At 40.7% G+C, this 20,506-nt stretch overlaps 1 protein-coding gene across 1 annotated transcript in view; it reads left to right on the top strand.

Moving 5' to 3' along the window:
* DAPP1 (dual adaptor of phosphotyrosine and 3-phosphoinositides 1) overlaps positions 1-20,506 on the top strand; it is a 64,201-nt gene that overhangs the window by 34,344 nt on the left and 9,351 nt on the right. The window contains exons 4-7 of the mRNA XM_032633495.1: positions 1,522-1,652; positions 16,809-16,856; positions 18,247-18,309; positions 19,740-19,825. Coding sequence (XP_032489386.1) covers positions 1,522-1,652; positions 16,809-16,856; positions 18,247-18,309; positions 19,740-19,825 — 328 coding nt within the window. The remainder of the gene's footprint in view (positions 1-1,521; positions 1,653-16,808; positions 16,857-18,246; positions 18,310-19,739; positions 19,826-20,506) is intronic.

The following is a 20,506-nucleotide window of genomic DNA, read 5'->3' as shown; positions in this document are numbered from 1 at the left end:
TGTGTTCCCAGGGTTCCTGAGGTGAATGGGGTACAGAGAGATATCAGAAGGCATGGCTCTGGTTTTGCAGTCAGTACATTGTATGTACTCAAGCCTCATAGAAAGGTTTTGCTTTGTTTGTAGGTTTATCGTTATTATTAAGGGCTTTTTAACTGCAGAGGAGGTATTTTCCTTTCCTCCTTGTCTCTTTCTTACTGCAATTCAAGGTCTATACTTTCTATGAGCTTTCTGTCACCCTGTCAAAGAAGGCTTCCCTGACCTGATATAAATACCACCCTCCCCAAACCCTCTCTTTTCGCTCTCTGTTCCTTTACATTGATCTGTTAGGGTTTTCATAACGATTCTCTCACTTGACATATTCTTTTGTTCAAATATTTTTCTGTCTCCCCTGCCATGAGAGCAGATGCTACATCTCCTTTATCTGTTGCTGTATCTCCAGGGCCTAGACAAGTGCCTGGCACTTAGTAGAGCTCAGTAAATATCTGTTGAATGAATTACTGAACTCTTTGCATCTCCCCCAGTGTCTGGGTCTGCCCTATAAAAGACCTGAGTGAAATTTAAAAAGCAAGAATCCATAGCAAAGGGGAGAAAACCCTTAACTTAGTCTTTTTGTAGTCAGTTTCTAATTTCTGACTGACTGATTGACTGGGGAAAGGGAAGGATGCAGAAGGGGGAAATGTCAATGTTGAGCTGAAAGCGCTCAGCCCTCTGAATGACTCGCCCAAGCCCCCAGTGCCTGGCGCCTGGGGGGACCCTTTTTCTGCCGGGACCCCCCTCCTCCAGATGGAAGTGAAGGTAATCACACAGGAGCCCCAGCCTGTTTACTTCATGTTCACTAAAGAAAAGCAAAGATTTCATTTCCTCCAGTTGTGTATTGGGTGGTAGGAGATACTACGGAAAATGCTACGAGTTCATATTTTTCAGGTCCACTGATTTGTTGCAAGTTGTTCTGAAACCAGTGAGAAGTAGGGCAATGGAATAAATCCTCCTATACCCAGAGTATTTGATTAGTTTTGTTTGCATGGCTTTTGTAAAGCCCACCTGGAAAACCTCCAGTTACAGCTTTAAGGTCTAGAACGGTGTTGCCTCCCCTAGGAAAGAGTTTCTGAAGCATTCCATAGAAAGGCTCTTCTTACGCATGATCTTTTTGTCTCTGTGGTACTTTTTCTACCCTGCCACCAGTGACATCCCACCTAAAAAGCACAGTTACCACATAGGCTCCCAGCATGCTTGGTTCACGTGGCCAACGTTGGTCTCATCACCCCGTTCAGTTAAATGACTATGTTCATTGCTAGCTCTGTCCCAGCACGAGGAGGCCAGATATCGTCTCATCCCACTTTGTATCTCCAGCGACTGGCTTAAGTGCCTGGCATGTAGTTCGTACTCGATGCATGTTGAGAAAATGAGTAAGTGAATCCATGAAAAAACAAGAGACTTTACAATTCAGCCACAGTTATCCGGTTGTTAGCATTTGGACCTTATTTCTGGGGATTCTACTTATGGTTTTTTGTCTTCATTCAGGCACTTTGATTGTTCTGAAACATCCCTATCCAAGAAAAGTGGAAGAACCATCCATTTATGAATCCGTCCGGGTTCACACAGCAATGCAGACGGGAAGAACGGAAAATGACCTCGTGCCCACTGCCCCTTCTGTAAGTGGCCGTCAATCTACCCACAGGGTTCACTGTCTAAAAGCGGTAACAGTTACACACTTTTAAAAATACATTTGTTCACATAAGAGTTCTAACTTGGGATATAAAAGCTGGAAAGGAACATAAAGTTCGAAGCCTATGACTCAGTTCATCCGGTCCGGGGTAAATTGTAAAAAATTACAATGCGATAGTGATAGGACTTTTTTTTTTAACATCTTTATCGGGGTATAATTGCTTTACAATGGTGTGTTAGTTTCTGCTTTATAACAAAGTGAATCAGCTATACGTATACATATATCCCCATATCCCCTCCCTCTTGCGTCTCCCTCCCACCCTATCCCACCGTCTCCCACCTTCCCTATCCCACCCCTTTAGGTGGTCACAAAGCACCGAACTGATCTCCCTGTGCTAATGCAGCTGCTTCCCACTAGCTAACTATTTTACATTTGGTAGTGTATATATGTCCATGCCACTCTCTCACTTCGTCCCAGCTTACCCTTTGCCCTCCCCGTGCCCTCAAGACCATTCTCTACGTCTGTGTCTTTATTCCTGTCCTGACCCTAGGTTTTCATAACCACATTTTTTTTTAGACTCCATATATATGTGTTAGCGTACATTATTTGTTTTTCTCTTTCTGACTTACTTCACTCTGTATGACAGACTCTAAGTCCATCCACCTCACTACAAATAACTCAGTTTTGTTTCTTTTATGGCTGAGTAATATTCCATTGTATATATGTGCCACATCTTCTTTATCCATTCATCTGTCAATGGACACTTAGGTTGCTTCCATGTCCTGGCTAATAGTAAATAGAGCTGCAATGAACACTGTGGTACATGACTCTTTTTGAATTACGGTTTTCTCAGGGTATATGCCCAGTAGTGGGATTGCTGGGTCGTATGGTAGTTCTATTTTTAGTTTTCTAAGGAACCTCCATACTGTTCTCCATAGTGGCTGTATCAATTTACATTCCCACCAACAATGCAAGAGGGTTCCCTTTTCTCCACACCCTCTCCAGAATTTACTGTTTGTAGATTTTTTGATGATGGCCATTCTAACCGGTGTGAGGTGATACCTCATTGTAGGTTGTTTTTTTGTTTTTTTTCTTTTTGCGGTACGCGGGCCTCTCACTGCTGTGGCCTCTCCCGTTGCGGAGCACAGGCCCCGGACGCGCAGGCTCAGCGGCCATGGTTCACGGGCCCAGCTCTTCCGTGGCATGTGGGATCTTCCCGGACCGGGGCACGAACCCGTGTCCCCCGCGTCGGCAGGCGGACTCTCAACCACTGCGCCACAAGGGAAGCCAATGGGTCTTTAATCCATTTTTGGCTTTATTTTTGTGCATGGTGTTAGGGAGGGTTCTAATTTCATTCTTTTACATGTAGCTATCCAGTTTTCCCAGCACCACTTATTGAAGAGGCTGTCTTTTCTCCATTGTATATTCTTGCCTCCTTTATCAAAGATAAGGTGACCATATGTGCGTGGGTTTATCTCTGGGCGCTCTATCCTGTTCCATTGATCTATCTTTCTGTTTTTGTGCCACTACCATACTGTCTTGATTACTGTAGCTTGTAGTAGACTCTGAAGTCAGGGAGCCTGATTCCTGCAGCTCCGTTTTTCTTTCTCAGGGTTGCTTTGGCTATTCAGGGTCTCTTGTGTTTCCATACAAATTGTGAAATTTTTTGTTTTAATTCTGTGAAAAATGCCATTGGTAGTTTGATAGGGATTGCATTGAATCTGTAGATTGCTTTGGGTAGTAGAGTCATTTCCACAATGTTGATTCTTCCAATCCAAGAATATGGTATATCTCTCCATCTGTTTGTATCATCTTTAATTTCTTTCAACAGTGTCTTATAATTTTCTGCATACAGGTCTTTTGTCTCCTTAGCTAGGTTTATTCCTAGGTATTTTATTCTTTTTGTTGCAATGGTAAAAGGGACTGTTTCCTTAATTTCTCTTTCAGATTTTTCATCAGTAGTATATAGGAGTGCCAGAGATTTCTGTGCATTAATTTTGTAACCTGCTACTTTACTGAATTCATTGATTAGCTCTGGTAGTTTTGTGGTAGCATCTTTATGATTCTCTATGTATAGTATCATGTCATCTGCAAACAGTGACAGCTTTACTTCTTTTCTGATTTGGATTCCTTTTATTTCTTTTTCTTCTCTGCTGTGGCTAAAACGTCCAAGACTATGTTGAATAAGAGTGGTGAGAGTGGGAAACCTTGTCTTGTTCCTGATGTTAGTGGAAATGCTTTCAGTTTTTCACCATTGAGGATGATGTTGGCTGTGGGCTTGTCATATATGGCCTTTATTATGTTGAGGAAAGTTCCCTCTATGCCTACTTTCAGGAGGGTTTTTATCATAAAATGGTGTTGAATTTTGTCAAAAGCTTTCTCTGCATCTATTGAGATGATCATATGGTTTTGTCCTTCAATTTGTTAATAAGGTATATCACATTGATTGATTTGTGTATATTGAAGAATCCTTGCATTCCTGGGATAAACCCCACTTGATCATGGTGTATGATCCTTTTAATGTGCTGTTGGATTCTGTTTGCTAGTATTTTGTTGAGGATTTTTGCATCTATGTTCATCAGTGATATTGGCCTGAAGTTTTCTTTCTTTCGACATCTTTGTCTGGTTTTGGTATCAGGGTGATGGTGGCCTCGTAGAATGAGTTTGGGAGTGTTCCTCCCTCTGCTATATTTTGTAAGAGTTTGAGAAGGATAGCTGTTACCTCTTCTCTAAATGTTTGATAAAATTCACCTGAGAAGCCATCTGGTCCTAGGCTTTTGTTTGTAGGAAGATTTTAAATCACAGTTTCAATTTCAGTACTTGTGATTGGTTTGTTCATATTTCCTATTTCTTCCTGGTTCAGTCTTGGCAGGTTGTGCTTTTCTAAGAATTTGTCCATTTCTTCCAGGTTGTCCATTTTATTGGCATACAGTAGTAATCTCTCATGATCCTTCATGTTTCTGCAGTGTCAGTTGTTACTTCTCCTTTTTCATTTCTAATTCTATTGATTTGAGTCTTCTCCCTTTTTTTCTTCATGAGTCTGGCTAGTGGTTTATCAATTTTGTTTATCTTCTAAAAGAACCAGCTTTTAGTTTTATTGATCTTTGCTGTTGTTTCCTTCATTTCTTTTTCATTAGTTCTGATCTGATCTTTATGATTTCTTTCTTTCTGCTAACTGTGGGGTTTTTTTGTTCTTGCTTCTCTAATTGCTTTAGGTGTAAGGTTACATTGTTTATTTGAGATGTTTCCTGTTTCTTGAGGTAGGACTGTATTGCTATAAACTTCCCTCTTAGAACTGCTCTTGCTGCATCCCATAGGTTTTGGGTTGTTGCGTTTTCGCGTTTTCATTGTCATTTGTTTCTAGGTATTTTTTGATTTCCTCTTTGATTTCTTCAGTGATCTCTTGGTTATTAAGCAGTGTACTGTTTAGCCTCCATGTGGTTGTATTTTTACATATTTTTTTCCTGTAACTGATATCTAGTCTCATAGCATTGTGGTTGGAAAAGATACTTGATATGATTTCAATTTTCTTAAATTTACAAAGGTTTGATTTGTAACCCAAAATCTGATGTATCCTGGAGAATGTTCCATGTGCACTTGAGAAGAAAGTGTATTCTGTTGTTTTTGGATGGAATGTCCTATAAATATCAATTAAGTCCATCTTGTTTAATGTATCATATAAAGATTGTGTTTCCTTATTTATTTTCATTTTGGATGATCTGTCCATTGGTGAAAGTGGGGTGTTAAAGTCCCTACTATGATTGTGTTATTGTTGATTTCCCCTCTTATGGCTGTTAACATTAGCCTTAAGTACTGAGGTACTCCTATGTTGGGTGCATAAATATTTACAATGGTTATATCTTCTTCTTGGATTGATCCCTTGATCATTATGTAGTGTCCTTCTTTGTCTCTTTTAATAGTCTTTATTTTAAAGTCTATTTTGTGTGACTTTATGAGAATAGCTACTCCAGCTTTCTTTTGATTTCCATTTGCATGTAATATCTTTTTCCATGCCCTCACTTTCAGTCTATATGAGTCCCTTGGTCTGAAGTGGGTCTCTTGTAGGTAGCATATATACGGGTCTTGTTTTTGTATCCATTCAGCCAGTGTATGTCTTTTGGTTGGAGCATTTAATCCATTTACATTTAAGGTAATTATTGATATGTATGTTCCTATTACCATTTTCTTAATTGTTTTGGGTTTGTTTTCGTGGGTCTTTTTTCTTCTCTTGTGTTTCCTGCCTGGAGAAGTTCCTTTAGCATTTGTTGTAAAGCTAGTATGGTGGTGCTGAATTCTCTTAGCTTTTGCTTGTCTGTAAAGGTTTTAATTTCTCTGTCAAATTTGAATGAAATCCTTGCTGGGTATAGTAATATTGGTTTTAGGTTTTTCCCTTCCATCCCTTTAAATATGTCCTGCCACTCCGTTCTGGTCTGCAGAGTTTCTGCTGAAAGATCAAGCTGTTAACCTTATGGGGATTCCCTTGTGTGTTATTTGTTGTTTTTCCCTTGCTGCTTTTAATATTTTTTCTTTGTATTTAATTTGTGATAGTTTGACTAATATGTATCTTGGCGTGTTTCTCCTCAGATTTATCCTGTATGGGACTCTGTGCTTCCTAGACTTGATTGACTATTTCCTTCCCCATATTAGGGAAGTTTTCAACTATAATCTCTTCAAATATTTTCTCAGTCCCTTTCTTTTTCTCTTCTTCTTGTGGGACCCCTATAATTCGAATGTTGGTGCATTTAATGGTGCCCCAGAGGTCCCTGAGACTGTCCTCAATTCTTTTCATTCTTTTTTCTTTATTCTTCTCTGCAGTAGTTATTTCCACTATTTTATCTTCCAGGTCACTTATCGTTCCTCTGCCTCAGTTATTCTGCTATTGAGTCCTTCTTGAGAATTTTTAATCTCATTTATTGTGTTGTTCATCATTGTTTGTTTGCTCTTTAGTTGTTCTAGTTCCGTGTTAAACATTTCTTATATTTTCTCCATTCTATTTCCAAGATTTTGGATCATCTTTACTATCATTACTCTGAATTCTTTTTCAGGTAGACTGCCTATTTCCTCTTCATTTGTTTGGTTTGGTGGGTTTTTATCTTTCTCCTTCATCTGCTGTGTGTTCCTCTGTCTTCTCATTTTGCTTCAGTTACTGTGTTTGGCGTGTACTTTTTGCAGGCTGCAGGTTCGTAGCTCCTGTTGTTTTTGGTGTCTGCCCCCAGCGGCTAAGGTTGGTTCAGTTGGTTGTGTAGGCTTCCTGGTAGAGGGGATTGGTGCCTGTGTTCTGGTGGATGAGGCTGGATCTTGTCTTTCTGGTTGGCAGGTCCATGTCCGGTGGTGTGTTTTGGGGTGTCTGTGATGTTTTTATGATTTTAGGCAGCCTCTCTGCTAATGGGTGGGGTTGTGTTCCTGTCTTGCTAGTTGTTTGGCATAGGATGTCCAGCACTGTAGCTTGCTGGTTGTTGAGTGGAGCTGGGTCTTGGCATTGAGATGGAGATCTCTGGGAGAGCTTTCATCGTTTGATATTATGTGGACCTGGGAGGTCTATGGTGGACCAATGTCCTGAACTCCACTCTCCCACCTCAGAGGCACAGGTCTGACAACCGGCTGGAGCCCCAAGACCCTGTCAGCCACATGGCTCAGAAGAAAAGGGGTGAGAAAAAGAGAGAGAGAAAGAAAAAACAATAAAATATAAAATAATTTTAAAATATAAAATAATTATTAAAAAGAAAGAAAAAGAAAGAGAGAAGAGAGCAACCAAACAAAAAAATGATAACAATGATAACACCAATGATAACAAGTGCTAAGAACTATACCAAAAAAAAAAAAAAAAATACTAAGAAAAAAACAGACAGAACTCTAGGACAAATGGTGAAAGCAAATCTATACAGACAAAATCACACACAGAAGCATACACATACACACTCACAAAAAGAGAAAAAAGGAAAATATATATATATCCTTGCTCCCCAAATCCCCAGCCTCAATTTGGGATGATTCATTGTCTATTCAGGTATTCCACTGATGCAGGGTACATCAAGTTGATGGTGGAGATTTAATCTTCTGCTCCTGAGGCTGCTGGGAGAGATATCCCTTTCTCTTCTTTGTTCTCACAGCTCCCAGGGGCTCAGCTTTGGATTTGGCCCCGCCTCTGCGTGTAGGTCGGCAGAGGGCGTCTGTTTTTCCGCTCAGACAGGACGGAGTTAAAGGAGCCGCTGATTCGGGGGCTCTGGCTCACTCAGGCTGGGCGCAGGGAGGGGCACGGCGTGCGGGGCGGGCCTGCGGCGGCAGAGGCCGGCGTGACGTTGCACCAGCCTGAGGCGCGCCTTGCGTTCTCCCGGCTAAGTTGTCCCTGGATCCCGGGACCCTGGCAGTATGGGCTGCACAGGCTCCCCGGAACGGGGGTGTGGGTAGTGACCTGTGCTCGCACACAGGCTTCTTGGTGGCGGCAGCAGCAGCAGCCTTAGCGTCTCATGCCCGTCTCTGGGGTCCATGCTTTTAGCCGCGTCTCGCGCCCGCTTCTGGAGCTTGTTTAGGCGGCGCTCTTAATCCCCTCTCCTCGCGCACCTGAAACAATGGTCTCTTGCCTCTTCGGCAGCTCCAGACCTTTCCCCGGACTCCCTCCCGGCTAGCCGTGGCGCACTAACCCCCTGCAGGCTGTGTTCACGCCGCCAACCCCAGTCCTCTCCCTGCGCTCCGACCAAAGCCCGAGCCTCAGCTCCCAGCCCTGCCTGCCCCAGCGGGTGAGCAGACAAACCTCTCGGGTTGGTGAGTGCTGGTCGGCACCGATCCTCTGTGCGGGAATCTCTCTGCTTTGCCCTCCGCACCCCTGTGGCTGCGCTCTCCTGCGTGGCTTTGAAGCTTCCCCCCCGCCCACCACCCGCAGTCTCCGCTCGCGAAGAGGCTTCCTAGTGTGTGGAAACCTTTCCTCCTTCACAGCTCCCTCCCACTGGTGCAGGTCCTGTCCCTATCCTTTTGTCTCTGTTTATTCTTTTTTCTTTTGCCCTACCCAGGTACGTGGGGAGTTTCTTGCCTTTTGGGAAGTATGAGGTCTTCTGCCAGTGTTCATAGGAGTTGTTCCACGTGTAGATGTATTTCTGATGTATTTGTGGGAAGGAAGGTGATCTCCACATCTTACCTTTTCACCATCTTGAAGGTCTCCCTTCAGGGATAGGATTTTAAAGACTTCGGAAATGGCACTTAAATCCTGGCCTTACTTCACCAAAGAAGTTCGTGGTAGAATGGGCCAGAGATGTTTATGGTCACACAGTTGGCTAAACTGTTATTCTACAAATTTCTTAAATTAAGAATAGAAAAATCTTCTTTTACATTTCAACCTTCTATGGAAGAAGAAGATTCTCCACCTTGGCCGCAATCTCTCAGGATGTTATTTTTTCCTGGCCTTTTCTTCCTTCACTGAATGAAAAGTATGGACAGAAGACACTTGCATTTCTTTGCAGCGTGTGAGCCACTGTTCAGTTTCAGTGTAACTGGGGCTTTCATTGTTCTCCTCAGTCCGTTTACGTTTGTTCTGGGAGCTGTGACCCTGCAAGGATTCTTCTCCAGCACCCTTTTCCCTTCATCATGCGCAGTGCTCCCCTATTCTTTCCCTTTTCCTCGTTGGCTACATGCTCTGGTATAAGACATCTGGATGTGTGCCGATGATAAGGAGGACAACACCCAAATGAAATCTCAAGAACTAGTTCTAGACAGCAACCATTATGCTTGAAGATGTTCAGTTACAAATTATGTTAAAACACACGTGACCTTTTTGTCTTTGCGGTACTTTCTCTACCCTGCCAGCAGAGACATCTCTCCTAAGAAGTAGATTTACCATGTGACCTCCCTGCTTAACATCCTTCGGCGGTGCCCACTGTCTTCATCCGCCTGGAACCTGCTCACCCCTCTGGCCTGACCTCATGCTCCTCCTACACTCACGCTATGGACCCCACCTCTCTCCACAACTGTTCTCCTCTTCCCCTCCCTGCATCAGAAATGCTGCCAACACTGCTACTGTCCCCTCATCCTTACAGACTTGCATCCGGGATCAGTCTGTTCCAGGAAGCCTTCTTGGACCCCTCTTAGCTTCCTCTAAAATGCCCCTCCTCTGTGCACCCTTGGCTCACCTTTATCCTGGAATCATCATACCGGGGGCTGACTACCTGCATGCTGTCTGCCCTCTCCAGGAGCCTGACACTTCCCGGGGCAGGAATCATCGCCTGTCTTCATAGCTTTATAGCCTAGCCAGGTTCACGACATATTACATTGTTACTATGCTACATCTACTCAAAAATAAAAATTCTGGAAATTGGTTGAGAAAGATGTTTTAGCTTTGTTAGAGTTAGAAGGGCAAGTATAAGACCTCAGAACTAGAGAAATTTAGGAAAGCAAGACAATAAATAGTCCCAAGTCAAAACAGACCAAAGAACACATTAAGATCTACCCTCTAACCAATTCTTTGTTTTCCCGTCGACGGGACTCTTCCTAACCTTCCTCTTTACGATCCTTACCCCACCACCGATCAATTTAACAGCGTTTTCATTTGTACTCTCAGTTAAACTTTACGTTCCCCTAAAGATCTCCACTCAAGGTCAATCGAACCATACCCTACTACGTGCATCATTTTTCAACAGTGAAATGCAGATAAGACCTAATTTGTGGAGCTGGTGTAAGCATGAAACACAGCATACTTAGGTAGATACAGCCCTCTTGAGATCAAATTCTGCAAGCCTTATTGCTTACCTTCTTTGCTCGCTCCAGGTATCAGATGGCTTCACCTGCCCAAGTATTCAAATATGAATATACACAAAAGGTTCTGTATAATGGAGTTTTTAAAACAGTGATGAGTGGATAGTTGAAAATGTCTGCACTCACACTGTATAATGAGAGGGCCATGAACTTATTGTGTATTGATATAGACAGCAAACTATAAAGGTTTTCTAGTGGATTTTGCAGTCACACTATTCCTCACTAAGGAATGATTGATAACTGGACCAGCCTGCTGGGGAACCGGTTCTAGTCTGATTAGAAGCTCTTGTCCCTTGCTGAGCACAAGAGTTCACAGCCTTGATTGATTACTCCCATGCACATATGATACGGCCCCTCCACCCCAACCTGAGAGCTCTGAGGGCTTCTAGACATCTGCCTTCTCCTTTGGGGTTGGGGTTCTTGCACAAGCTCTGGCAGTGGAGGAAGAGGATTAAGTGCTATTTACAGGAAAAAGAACTTGCTTGAAGTGAAAATGAAACTAGGTGTCTTATTGCCCAGAAATGTAGATGTTTCTGCAAAACTGTTTACCATCCTTTGGCAACCACATTTGGGGAAATTACAATTTATATATTTTATACACAACATAGGATCGGGCTTCTGAGATAGGATGAAATTTAACTGATTCATTTACTTAACAAACTTTTTTAAAAGTGCCTACAGGGCACCCAGGACTGTTTTTAGCACTGGAGAGTTGGGAATAAATTAGGCAAAGGTTCTGCCCTCACTGAGCTCACACTGTAGTAGGGGGAACACAGACAATCGTCAACAGAATATTATAAACCCAGATACTAATAGGTCATAAAAAGAAAAAGTAGGATAAGGGTAGGAGAGGGAAGCAAGGGAGGCCTCTAGGAGGAGGTGACATTAGAGCAGAGGCTTCACAGAAGGGAAGGAATGACTCAGGTCAGGATGTAGAAGAGCGTTGCAGGCAGAGATCAGGACAAAAGCCTTGAGGTGGGAACTAAATTGAGGCCGTTTAAAGACTAGTAAGAAGATCTAGCAACTGGCATGGAGTGAGCTAGAGGGAAGGTGGTAGGAGATGAGATTATTGGGGTGATGAGGGGTCAGATCATGTAGCCAATGGAGTTCTCAAAGTGCAGTGCCACCCAGCTGAGTGTCTGGAAATTTATGAGCATTTCAGTTGTCACAATGCTCTGGAGCACTGCCAACATTAGTGGGTGTCTGGAGCTGTGAAGGGTCTGGGACATTACCCTTCTTGCCAGCTAACAAGTTCGCCTGCCACAGTTTCACAGGTGTTAAAAGACACAAAATGCTTCTGCATGTCTGTCTTTTCCTCTGAAGGGAGCACTATTTCTACCTTTTCAGGCTGTCTGCTATACAAATATGCTTTAAAAATTGGTGTGGGACAAAGAGCTATTGGTGTCTTGCTCATAAGACATGGAGAAACACAAGAGACCCCTGGAGAATTGTCCAACAATGGGCAGGGGTCATGAAGGCCAAATATCCCACAACACATGATGAAGAATTACCCAAAATGCTAATTGTCCTTTCCTTACACAACACGAAAGGCCTTGTAGGATAAAGTAGAGAATTAATTTTTTTCTAAGGGTTGATAAAATAAATCATGGGAGTTTGAGTTACAAAATTTGTTTAAGTTTTAAAATTTTTAAAAAGATAATTTTCACTACTAAGTTGAAAATGGAGTCAGGGAAAAGTTGGAGGCAAGGAGACCAGTTAGGAGGCTGTGAGAACCATCCCGGTGAGAGACCGTGGTAGCTGAAACCAGAGAGGGGAATAAGAATAGTAGTTAGAACATGAGGAAACCATAAGAACTGGTCAGCTTCACGGTGTGTTTCAAATGTAGAAGAAACAAGACTTACTGATGGATTGAATGTAGTGTGTGAAGGAAAGAGCAACGGAGTAAATACTGCTGTTTACTGAGATGGCTGAGATTGCGGAGGAATGGGGGATGGGAAAGAGGTGTAGTTTTGGACCTGGGGACTGCAAACCACCAGTTAGTTTTGTTAGTAGAGTTTACGGGAGATAATATACGTTGAGTGCTTGACATAGACCAGAGCCTATCTCAAACATTAGCTCATTAGCTTCCTTAGCTTTCCTTTTGTGGTATTTGACATTTTTAAGAACTCTCTTCCTCTAAAAATTCTGTTTCCTTTGCTCCTGCAACCTCTTTCTGTCTTTATTATGTTATCTTTTCAGCACATTTTACAGTTCCTCTTCTTAGACACCTCCCTTGCATGCTGGCCTTTCCAGTATTCTGTCTTTGAAGCTCTTCTCACAGTTTTGGTTTCTATCCAAGTCTTTTTCTTGAATAAATTTATATATTTTGTTAACTGCACAAAGTCATGTTTGGTTTTGTCCATTTAAACATTATCACACAATCCTATTCTAAAAGACAAATGCTCATTAAAAACAAACAAAAATAAAAACTCACAACCTTAATAACCTAGAAGATTTGTCATTTAAAGAAGGTTTAAAAGGAAAAAAAGGGGGTGGCAGAAGAGAGGTTTTCTTACAAGCTTTTCAGCAAGTGTCACATTTTCTCCTTAAATGGGAAGGATTTCAAAACAAAGGTGAAATGGCTTAAATAGAAGTATTCATAAAAAGGAACTTTACAGAACTGTCAACAATATTAAGACAACATTGACTAACCAGTTTCATTATGGCGTCTTCCCCCACTCTTCATTGTAGAGTTATAATATGCTTGTTTAATTAATTATATATTGTGAACATTTTCCATGTCACTACATAGTCTTCTAAAACATCATTAAAACAAATTCCTTAACATTTCATTATTTGGATATATCATAATTTATTTTGTTAATTCTCTATTATATTTTTACATGCTATTTTTTATTTTCAATAACTGCGAAGTTATAGAAAAATTGAAAGAACAATACAAAGAAAGTAAATTGCCTGCATGATGCCATCACCCCAGTACTTCAGTGTGTATTCCCTACACACGAAGACATTTGCCTCATGACCACACGGAGCCATTCAAATGAGGAAACTCACATTGATACAGCACCATGGTCCCATCCACAGATCTCATTTAGGCGTCACCAGTTTTCCCAGTAAGGCCCTTTAGAGCAAAAGGATCCAATCCAAGATCACAAGTTGCTTTTATTTGTCCTGCCTCTTGAGTATTCTTCACTCTGGAACACTTCCTCAGTTTTTCCTTGATATTGTGACTTTGACACTTCTGAATATTAAAGGCTAGTTATTTTGAGAACTGTTCCCCAACTTTAACTTATCAGCTGTAACCTTGTGATTAGATTCGGGTTTTGCATTTTTTGGTAGAAATACCACAAAAGTGATGCTCTGCACGTCTCACTGCATCCTGTCAAGTGGAACACGATCTCAATTTGTCTTATTCCAGTGTGTTTGATGACTTGATTAATCGGTGTCTGCCAGGTTTCTTCACTCTGAAGTCACCTTATTCCCTTTGTCATTAATAAATATTTTGGGGGGAGATTATTTGAGACTAAGTAGGTATCCTGTTCCTCATTAAACTTGCATCCACCAATTTTATCATCCATTGATGTTTCTTGGTTGCTTTAATTATTACTGTGATTGTTGCCAAGTGGTGATTCTGTGGTTGTCTTATTTCTTTTACATTTATTGATTGTCATTCTACTGAAAAGAAAAGCTTTTTATTCTTTGAATTTATCCAATTGTTTTTATATTATGGGTTCTAATCATGACTGTTATTATTTATTTTCATCCCTCAAATTTCCCCAGTTTTGGCCAGTAAGAACTATTTCCACATGACTTTTTGTATCCATACAACCTCATAATTCTTTGAGAATTTTCTTAATTTCTGGTACAGCTAAGTGTTCCAGGCTTATCTTGTACTTTTCTTGTATCCAGCTCTACAATTAGCTATTTCTGGAGAGTAGTACTTTAGAAATCCAGATCTGGTTGCTACAATTGCATTATTAGCAGAATGTCACTCTCCCAGCCCACTCTCAGAACAGAGCTAGGGAAAATATGTATGTCTATACATATGTACACTTACCTATATTGCTGTCTGTATTTCTTTCTAGTTCTATCTAAATTTCTATCTATCTATCTATCATCTAACCATGGGTTTGCACCCATACCTCCAATCCTACTCCAGTTCCACAAGGCTTTTTTTTTTTTTTTTTTTTTGCGGTACGCGGGCCTCTCACCGCTGTGGCCTCCCCCGTTGCGGAGCACAGGCTCCGGACGCGCAGGCTCAGCGGCCATGGCTCACGGGCCCAGCCGCTCCGCGGCATGTGGGATCTTCCCGGACCGGGGCACGAACCCGTGTCCCCTGCATCGGCAGGCGGACTCTCAACCACTGCGCCACCAGGGAAGCCCCACAAGGCTTATTTTAATTTCTTCACTTTCCATAGTTGTAAGTCTCTTTCCCCACAGTGAGGAACATGGATTCCATTATCTTCAATACATTCACTTATTTGTTGATCAGTCAAATGTAATCAATCTCCAATTGCAGCCAGGCAGGAACGCCACTGCCTGTCCACTTTCACTCCCTCCCCTACCGCAGATGCCCACATAGCCTGACTTGGCTCTGAAACTGTGCCCTGGCCGGCACCTCCACGCCTCTGGGGTGGAAGCCCTCCTCGCCCTGCCAGGCTTCAACGCCTGGCACCGAGCTGCCACCCCCGCCATTGTCCCCACAGATGCCCTCTGTTCCCTGATTTGACTCCACCCTGTGCTAAGGTGCACCAGTGCCCTGCACACACTCACACTCATGCCTGCCTTGCTTCATCCCACCTGATGGTTTTGGACTAAATTTAAGGCAGGTAGGGAGGCAGGTAGAAAGGAGGGTAGGCAGGCTAATGCTTTATTTTTAAAATATTTAGGTTGTTTCCAATTTGGGGCTATTATAAACATCTTTCTTATTACAGATCATATATTTTTAAAAACATAAATCTGCTGTATAGTTGTTTCCTTTCTTACCTCCTGAGGCCATGAATAAAGTTGGTATTCTCAGCTTCTTTCTCTGCAAACTTCTATTTATCTATCAAAACCTTAGAAAGATACTAGACTTATATTGTTTGGATGGAGGTAAGATGGAGTGAATAGCATATCCCTTAGTAAGATTTTAGTAAATAATTCTATCAGACTCTTCTATGAAACAATTTACCCTTAATTATTTTGCCTCTGCAGACTCAACAATCCAAAATGTTAACTTTTTTCTATTTCCATAATATAATACCCAAACTCAATTCAGTCAGTTCAATTTTGTTTAGTGTCAAAATAAATCAAGCTGATTATTTGATATCAAATTCACCAATATTATTTAGCATTATTTAAATGAACGCCTGGGAAGTTCATCCTTACTTAAATGCCATAGAACTGTAGAGGAAGTGGTCATATATTATTTCTAGTTTTCACTCTCTTTGTTGTTCCTCTTTTTATTTGGTAGGGAGAATTCACCTCAGGGAAACATACTCTAGAAACTCCCAGGAAAAAAACATTGACATCAACAAGTCATTTCCTAGTTTTTATTCCTTTTTTCTTACTAATATAAGATATATTATGACATTATATTAGAACATAACATCTTACCAGGAATTTAATTTCTTTGGAAATTTATGAACTTAGAATATTTTTCATCTGAGGGTCCTGGTTTTATGAAAATTTCTATTCACACAGTTCCCCACCATTCCTTACATTTTGTAGGTGCCAGCTAAGTGTGTAATGTTGGTACTCTGGAATTAATGATGAGTGAGTTAAAAGGAATGACTCATTCTCACTTCAAATCCCTTTTGGATGAATCCCGTGTAAATAAGTCTGCACTCATGAAAATCTGTTTCATGTACTATAGGTCTCAAGAGGCTGTCTGCAAAAAAATAAAAGGGGGGTTAAAGGAGAATTACATGATAAAATAAATGTTGAAAATGCTATTTCTAATGTTCTTTCTTTACAATTCATGAAGCACATTAGCATAAAACAGACTCTGGGAAGTACAGAAATCCTTCTTTGAAGGATTAAAATCCTTCTTAATCCAGAGTTTCCCAGATACTGACCCCATGTCAGTGTGTGTGGACATATTTATGTGCATAACACCCCACCAACAATGCAAGCAGCTGGGATGCACACACACACTTTGCCCAATGCCGACTTTTATGAGTGGTATGATGTGGCTGATTGTTTGCAAACTGCGAACTCGTGTTAGAGGAGAATCTGTCCATTGTTGCCTGTTGCTACAGAATCACACCAGATGATCTGGTCTGAAAACAGTCTCTCACAACACAGGGAGGATTTTCAAGTGCCTAGATGAAAACTGAGAGGCAATTACTTAAAGATCAAAGGCAAACTTGTGTTTCATTTTAAAAAGGACAGAAATAGAAAAACAAAAATAAAGTTGTGATAGCTCTGGGCTTCACTTGTTTCATTCTTTTTTCAGCTGGGCACCAAAGAAGGTTACCTCACCAAACAGGGGGGGCTCGTCAAGGTAAGGAAGCACGTTGCTGCCAGCCACAAAGAAAGAGAGCACATCATGGGGGCTCAACCCTCATTTTGACTTTTTAAAAAGCAGAACCTACTTATTTTGACCCAGTTATATTTACCTCTTTCCAGAGTTCATCTTTATGGCCAATATTAGTCAAAACTCTGGAAAATGACTTGACTATTCTTTGGCAAAGCCAAATGTATGAGAATAGCCTACATTTAATACCCAAGAAAACATATAATCCTTTTGATGCAATGATTGAGGATGAACGTAGCAAGTTAACTCTAGCACATATCTTGGCCTTTTAAGATTTTTTAACAAAAAAGAAGTCAAAATTGGATGAAATGTTTACCTAACAGTAGGCCCCAAAAGACCCGTCACCGACATGAATGTAACTATATTATAAAATCCCAAAGAAAACAAAATTTAGGACTTTACTAATTGGGGGGGTATCCTCTATTTATGTGATTATACCTTTAAAGTTACTCTATTCCATTTTCACGTGCCAAGAAGACCTTCATGGAATGTGTCTGTTCTTTCCCATTTTAAGAGTCAGGACACTTAACCTCTCTCAAGGATACTGGCCTGCTTGAATTTAACCTAAGTATTTAGTTATTTGTGTCCCTACTGGACTGGATGCTCCCTAAGGAGAGGAAGTATTCATGTTCATAGCATTATGTTTAAATCCAGTTACTTCTTTTAACCGGGACATTGCCACCCAACATCATTAGTGTTCTGTTAGTACATAAGAAAGAGGCAGTGGGTAACAGCTGTTTTTCCACCAATGTCATGGAGTTCTTAGGCAAGGTTTAGAATTGCATGTGGTTGAGCTTCCTAAACCTCAATCTGCTTATTTGTAAAACAAGAATAATAATATTGGGTTGGCCAAAAAGTTCGTTCGGGCTTTTCCATAGGATAGTAGAAAACCCCGAATGAACTTTTTGGCCAACCCAATATTTGGCAATGTTTGGGGATTGGCTATAATGTATATAAACCTCCAAGGATAGTATGTAGCCCTCAGTAGGTGCTGAACAATGATATCTATTTTTATTATGGAGTTTTATTAAGATTATTAAGTCTTAATAAGATGGAAATTTCAGCAGTTTGTTATAAATCACCTTGAATGTTTATGATAGGTTATTTCTTTTTACTTGTTTAAAAATGTTGGTATCTTTGCCTTCGTTGTGAGCTTAATGCATGGAATCATTTTAATTTTTGAAACTTTAAAATTTTAAGTTTTATTTTGAAAGTTTTTCCCTCAGAAACAACACCGCAAGAATATCTTATTGTATCTAATCTTTTAGGTATTTTTACAACAAAAGGAAATTATCTAGTTCAAATATTGTGGTCCTGTATTCAAAACCTACATGTTTTAATTTTTTTTTTTTCTCAGACCTGGAAAACGAGGTGGTTCACTTTGCACAGAAATGAACTGAAATACTTCAAAGACCAGATGGTAAGAAACATGGTCATATATTTTCCCTTTAAAAATGAACCCTGTACCACTATGGAGAACACTATAGAGGATCCTTAAAAAACTACAGATAGAACTACCATACGACCCAGCAATCCCACTGCTGGGCATATACCTTGAGAAAACCATAATTCAAAAAGAGTCATGTACCACAATGTTCACTGCAGCTCTATTTACAATAGCCAGGACATGGAAGCAACCTAAGTGTCCATCAACAGATGAATGGATAAAGAAGATGTGGCACATGTATACAATGGAATATTACTCAGCCATAAAAAGAAACGAATTGAGTTATTTGTAGTGAGGTGGATGGACCTAGAGTCTGTCATACAGAGTGAAGTAAGTCAGAGAGAGAAAAACAAATACCATATGCTAACACATGTATATGGAATGTAAAAAGAAAAAAGTGGTTCTGAAGAACCTAGGGGCAGGACAGGAATAAAGAGGCAGATGTCGAGAATGGACTTGAGGACACGGGGAGGGGGAAGGGTAAGCTGGGACGAAGTGAGAGAGTGGCATGGACTTATATATACACTACCAAACGTGAAATAGATAGCTAGTGGGAAGCAGCCGCATAGCACAGGGAGATCAGCAGCTCGGTGCTTTGTGTCCACCTAGAGGGCTGGGATAGGGAGGGTGGGAGGGAGACGCAAGAGCGAGGAGAAATGGGGATAAATGTATATGTATAGCTGATTCACTTTGTTATACAGCAGAAAATAACACAACACCGTAAAGCAATTATACTCCAAAAAAGATGTTAAAAAAAAAAAAAGAGCCCTGTAGATGAAATGTCTGCCTTCAAAATCCCTGAAATTTTATGAGCACCTGAAACATCCTATAAACGATTGGAGATGTGAATTCTTGATTCCTGATATGAGCAGTGTTCTTTTGCAAAGACGAGATGTGTATCCCAGACACGGCTCTCTCAGGCTGGCTAACCTCTAGCTCACTGAGGACATCATTCCCTCCATCTAAGGCAATGGAATTGTTCTCTTGCCATCGTATTAACTGTCTCTTGCAGCAGTGTCCTCCTTCATTAAAAATATGTCCATTTCTCATGCCGATTTCATTAAACAAATTAAAAATTATTTCATCTCTCCTACACAAAATTTCTGAGTAAGTGGATGTTTAAAAACATGGGAGACAAATATGACTCCCTTCCACGTGTTAAAAATCCATCTCCACCAAATTTAAATTGACAAAGAAAATCTCTTCCTAATGTCCAGTTTCATGAAAAGCCAGTCCCCAGATGAGCATGTGACTTCCCTTAGGAAGGTTTTCTATAATCAGTCCCCATAGTGGAAGGAAAGTTGACAGTCGCTCATAGTGCAGACTTGTTAGGGGAACAAGTGATGTACAGATTTGTATGTGTGTTCTTATGATGACACAGTTTGCCCTTTTATATTTTTAAGTCACCAGAACCAATTCGGAGCCTAGATTTAACAGAATGTTCGGCTGTACAATTTGATTATTCACAGGAAAGGGTGAACTGTTTTTGGTAAGTTGTTTTATAAAGTAAATGTTTTTAAAAGTCTTCTTGCCAGACAGTTTAGCAGAAGAATAAAAAATTGTATGTTTTAATGTGTACAAATGTTCTGATCTGAGGCAAGTGGGTTTAACCGTCACACAGGGCATGTATGTCAGAAGTGCTTTCAGCCGAGTGTGACAAAATACCTCATTTAAAGTGACTTAAACAAGTAGGAAAATCTCCTGGGTATAATTGTTTAGGTTGTACACTGCACAAGTATGATGCACTGCACAAGTAGGATGCCATTCACATCATAGACAGCTTTTATTCCTTTGAGGTGTTTTATTCAATTTCAATTACAACCTTGTTGACTCCAACAATGAGTGATTTGTATAATGATGACAATTCTGGCAGATGGCACAAAAGTGTTTTGTTCTGTCACAATCAGTATATCATGACAATTTTATAACTGGGAGAAGTAAAGTATCTTGAGAAAAGAGTGTCTTATTTCTCACCCTGAACTAGTTGAAGGTACGTTGCAGACATCATGGCACTTTATCCCTGAATACTTAAATTTGCATCTCCTAAGAAAAAAAAATCACCTATAGAACTACAATACCATTGTCACACCTAAGAAAATTAACATTAACTACTATTAATTAATGATTGTATAGTATCAACCAATAATGGAAATCTTTTTAAAATTCACAT

This window comes from Phocoena sinus, chromosome 5, assembly GCF_008692025.1.
Source record: "Phocoena sinus isolate mPhoSin1 chromosome 5, mPhoSin1.pri, whole genome shotgun sequence".
Lineage (NCBI taxonomy): Eukaryota > Metazoa > Chordata > Mammalia > Artiodactyla > Phocoenidae > Phocoena > Phocoena sinus.
This window is presented reverse-complemented; position numbering and strand designations above follow the sequence as displayed.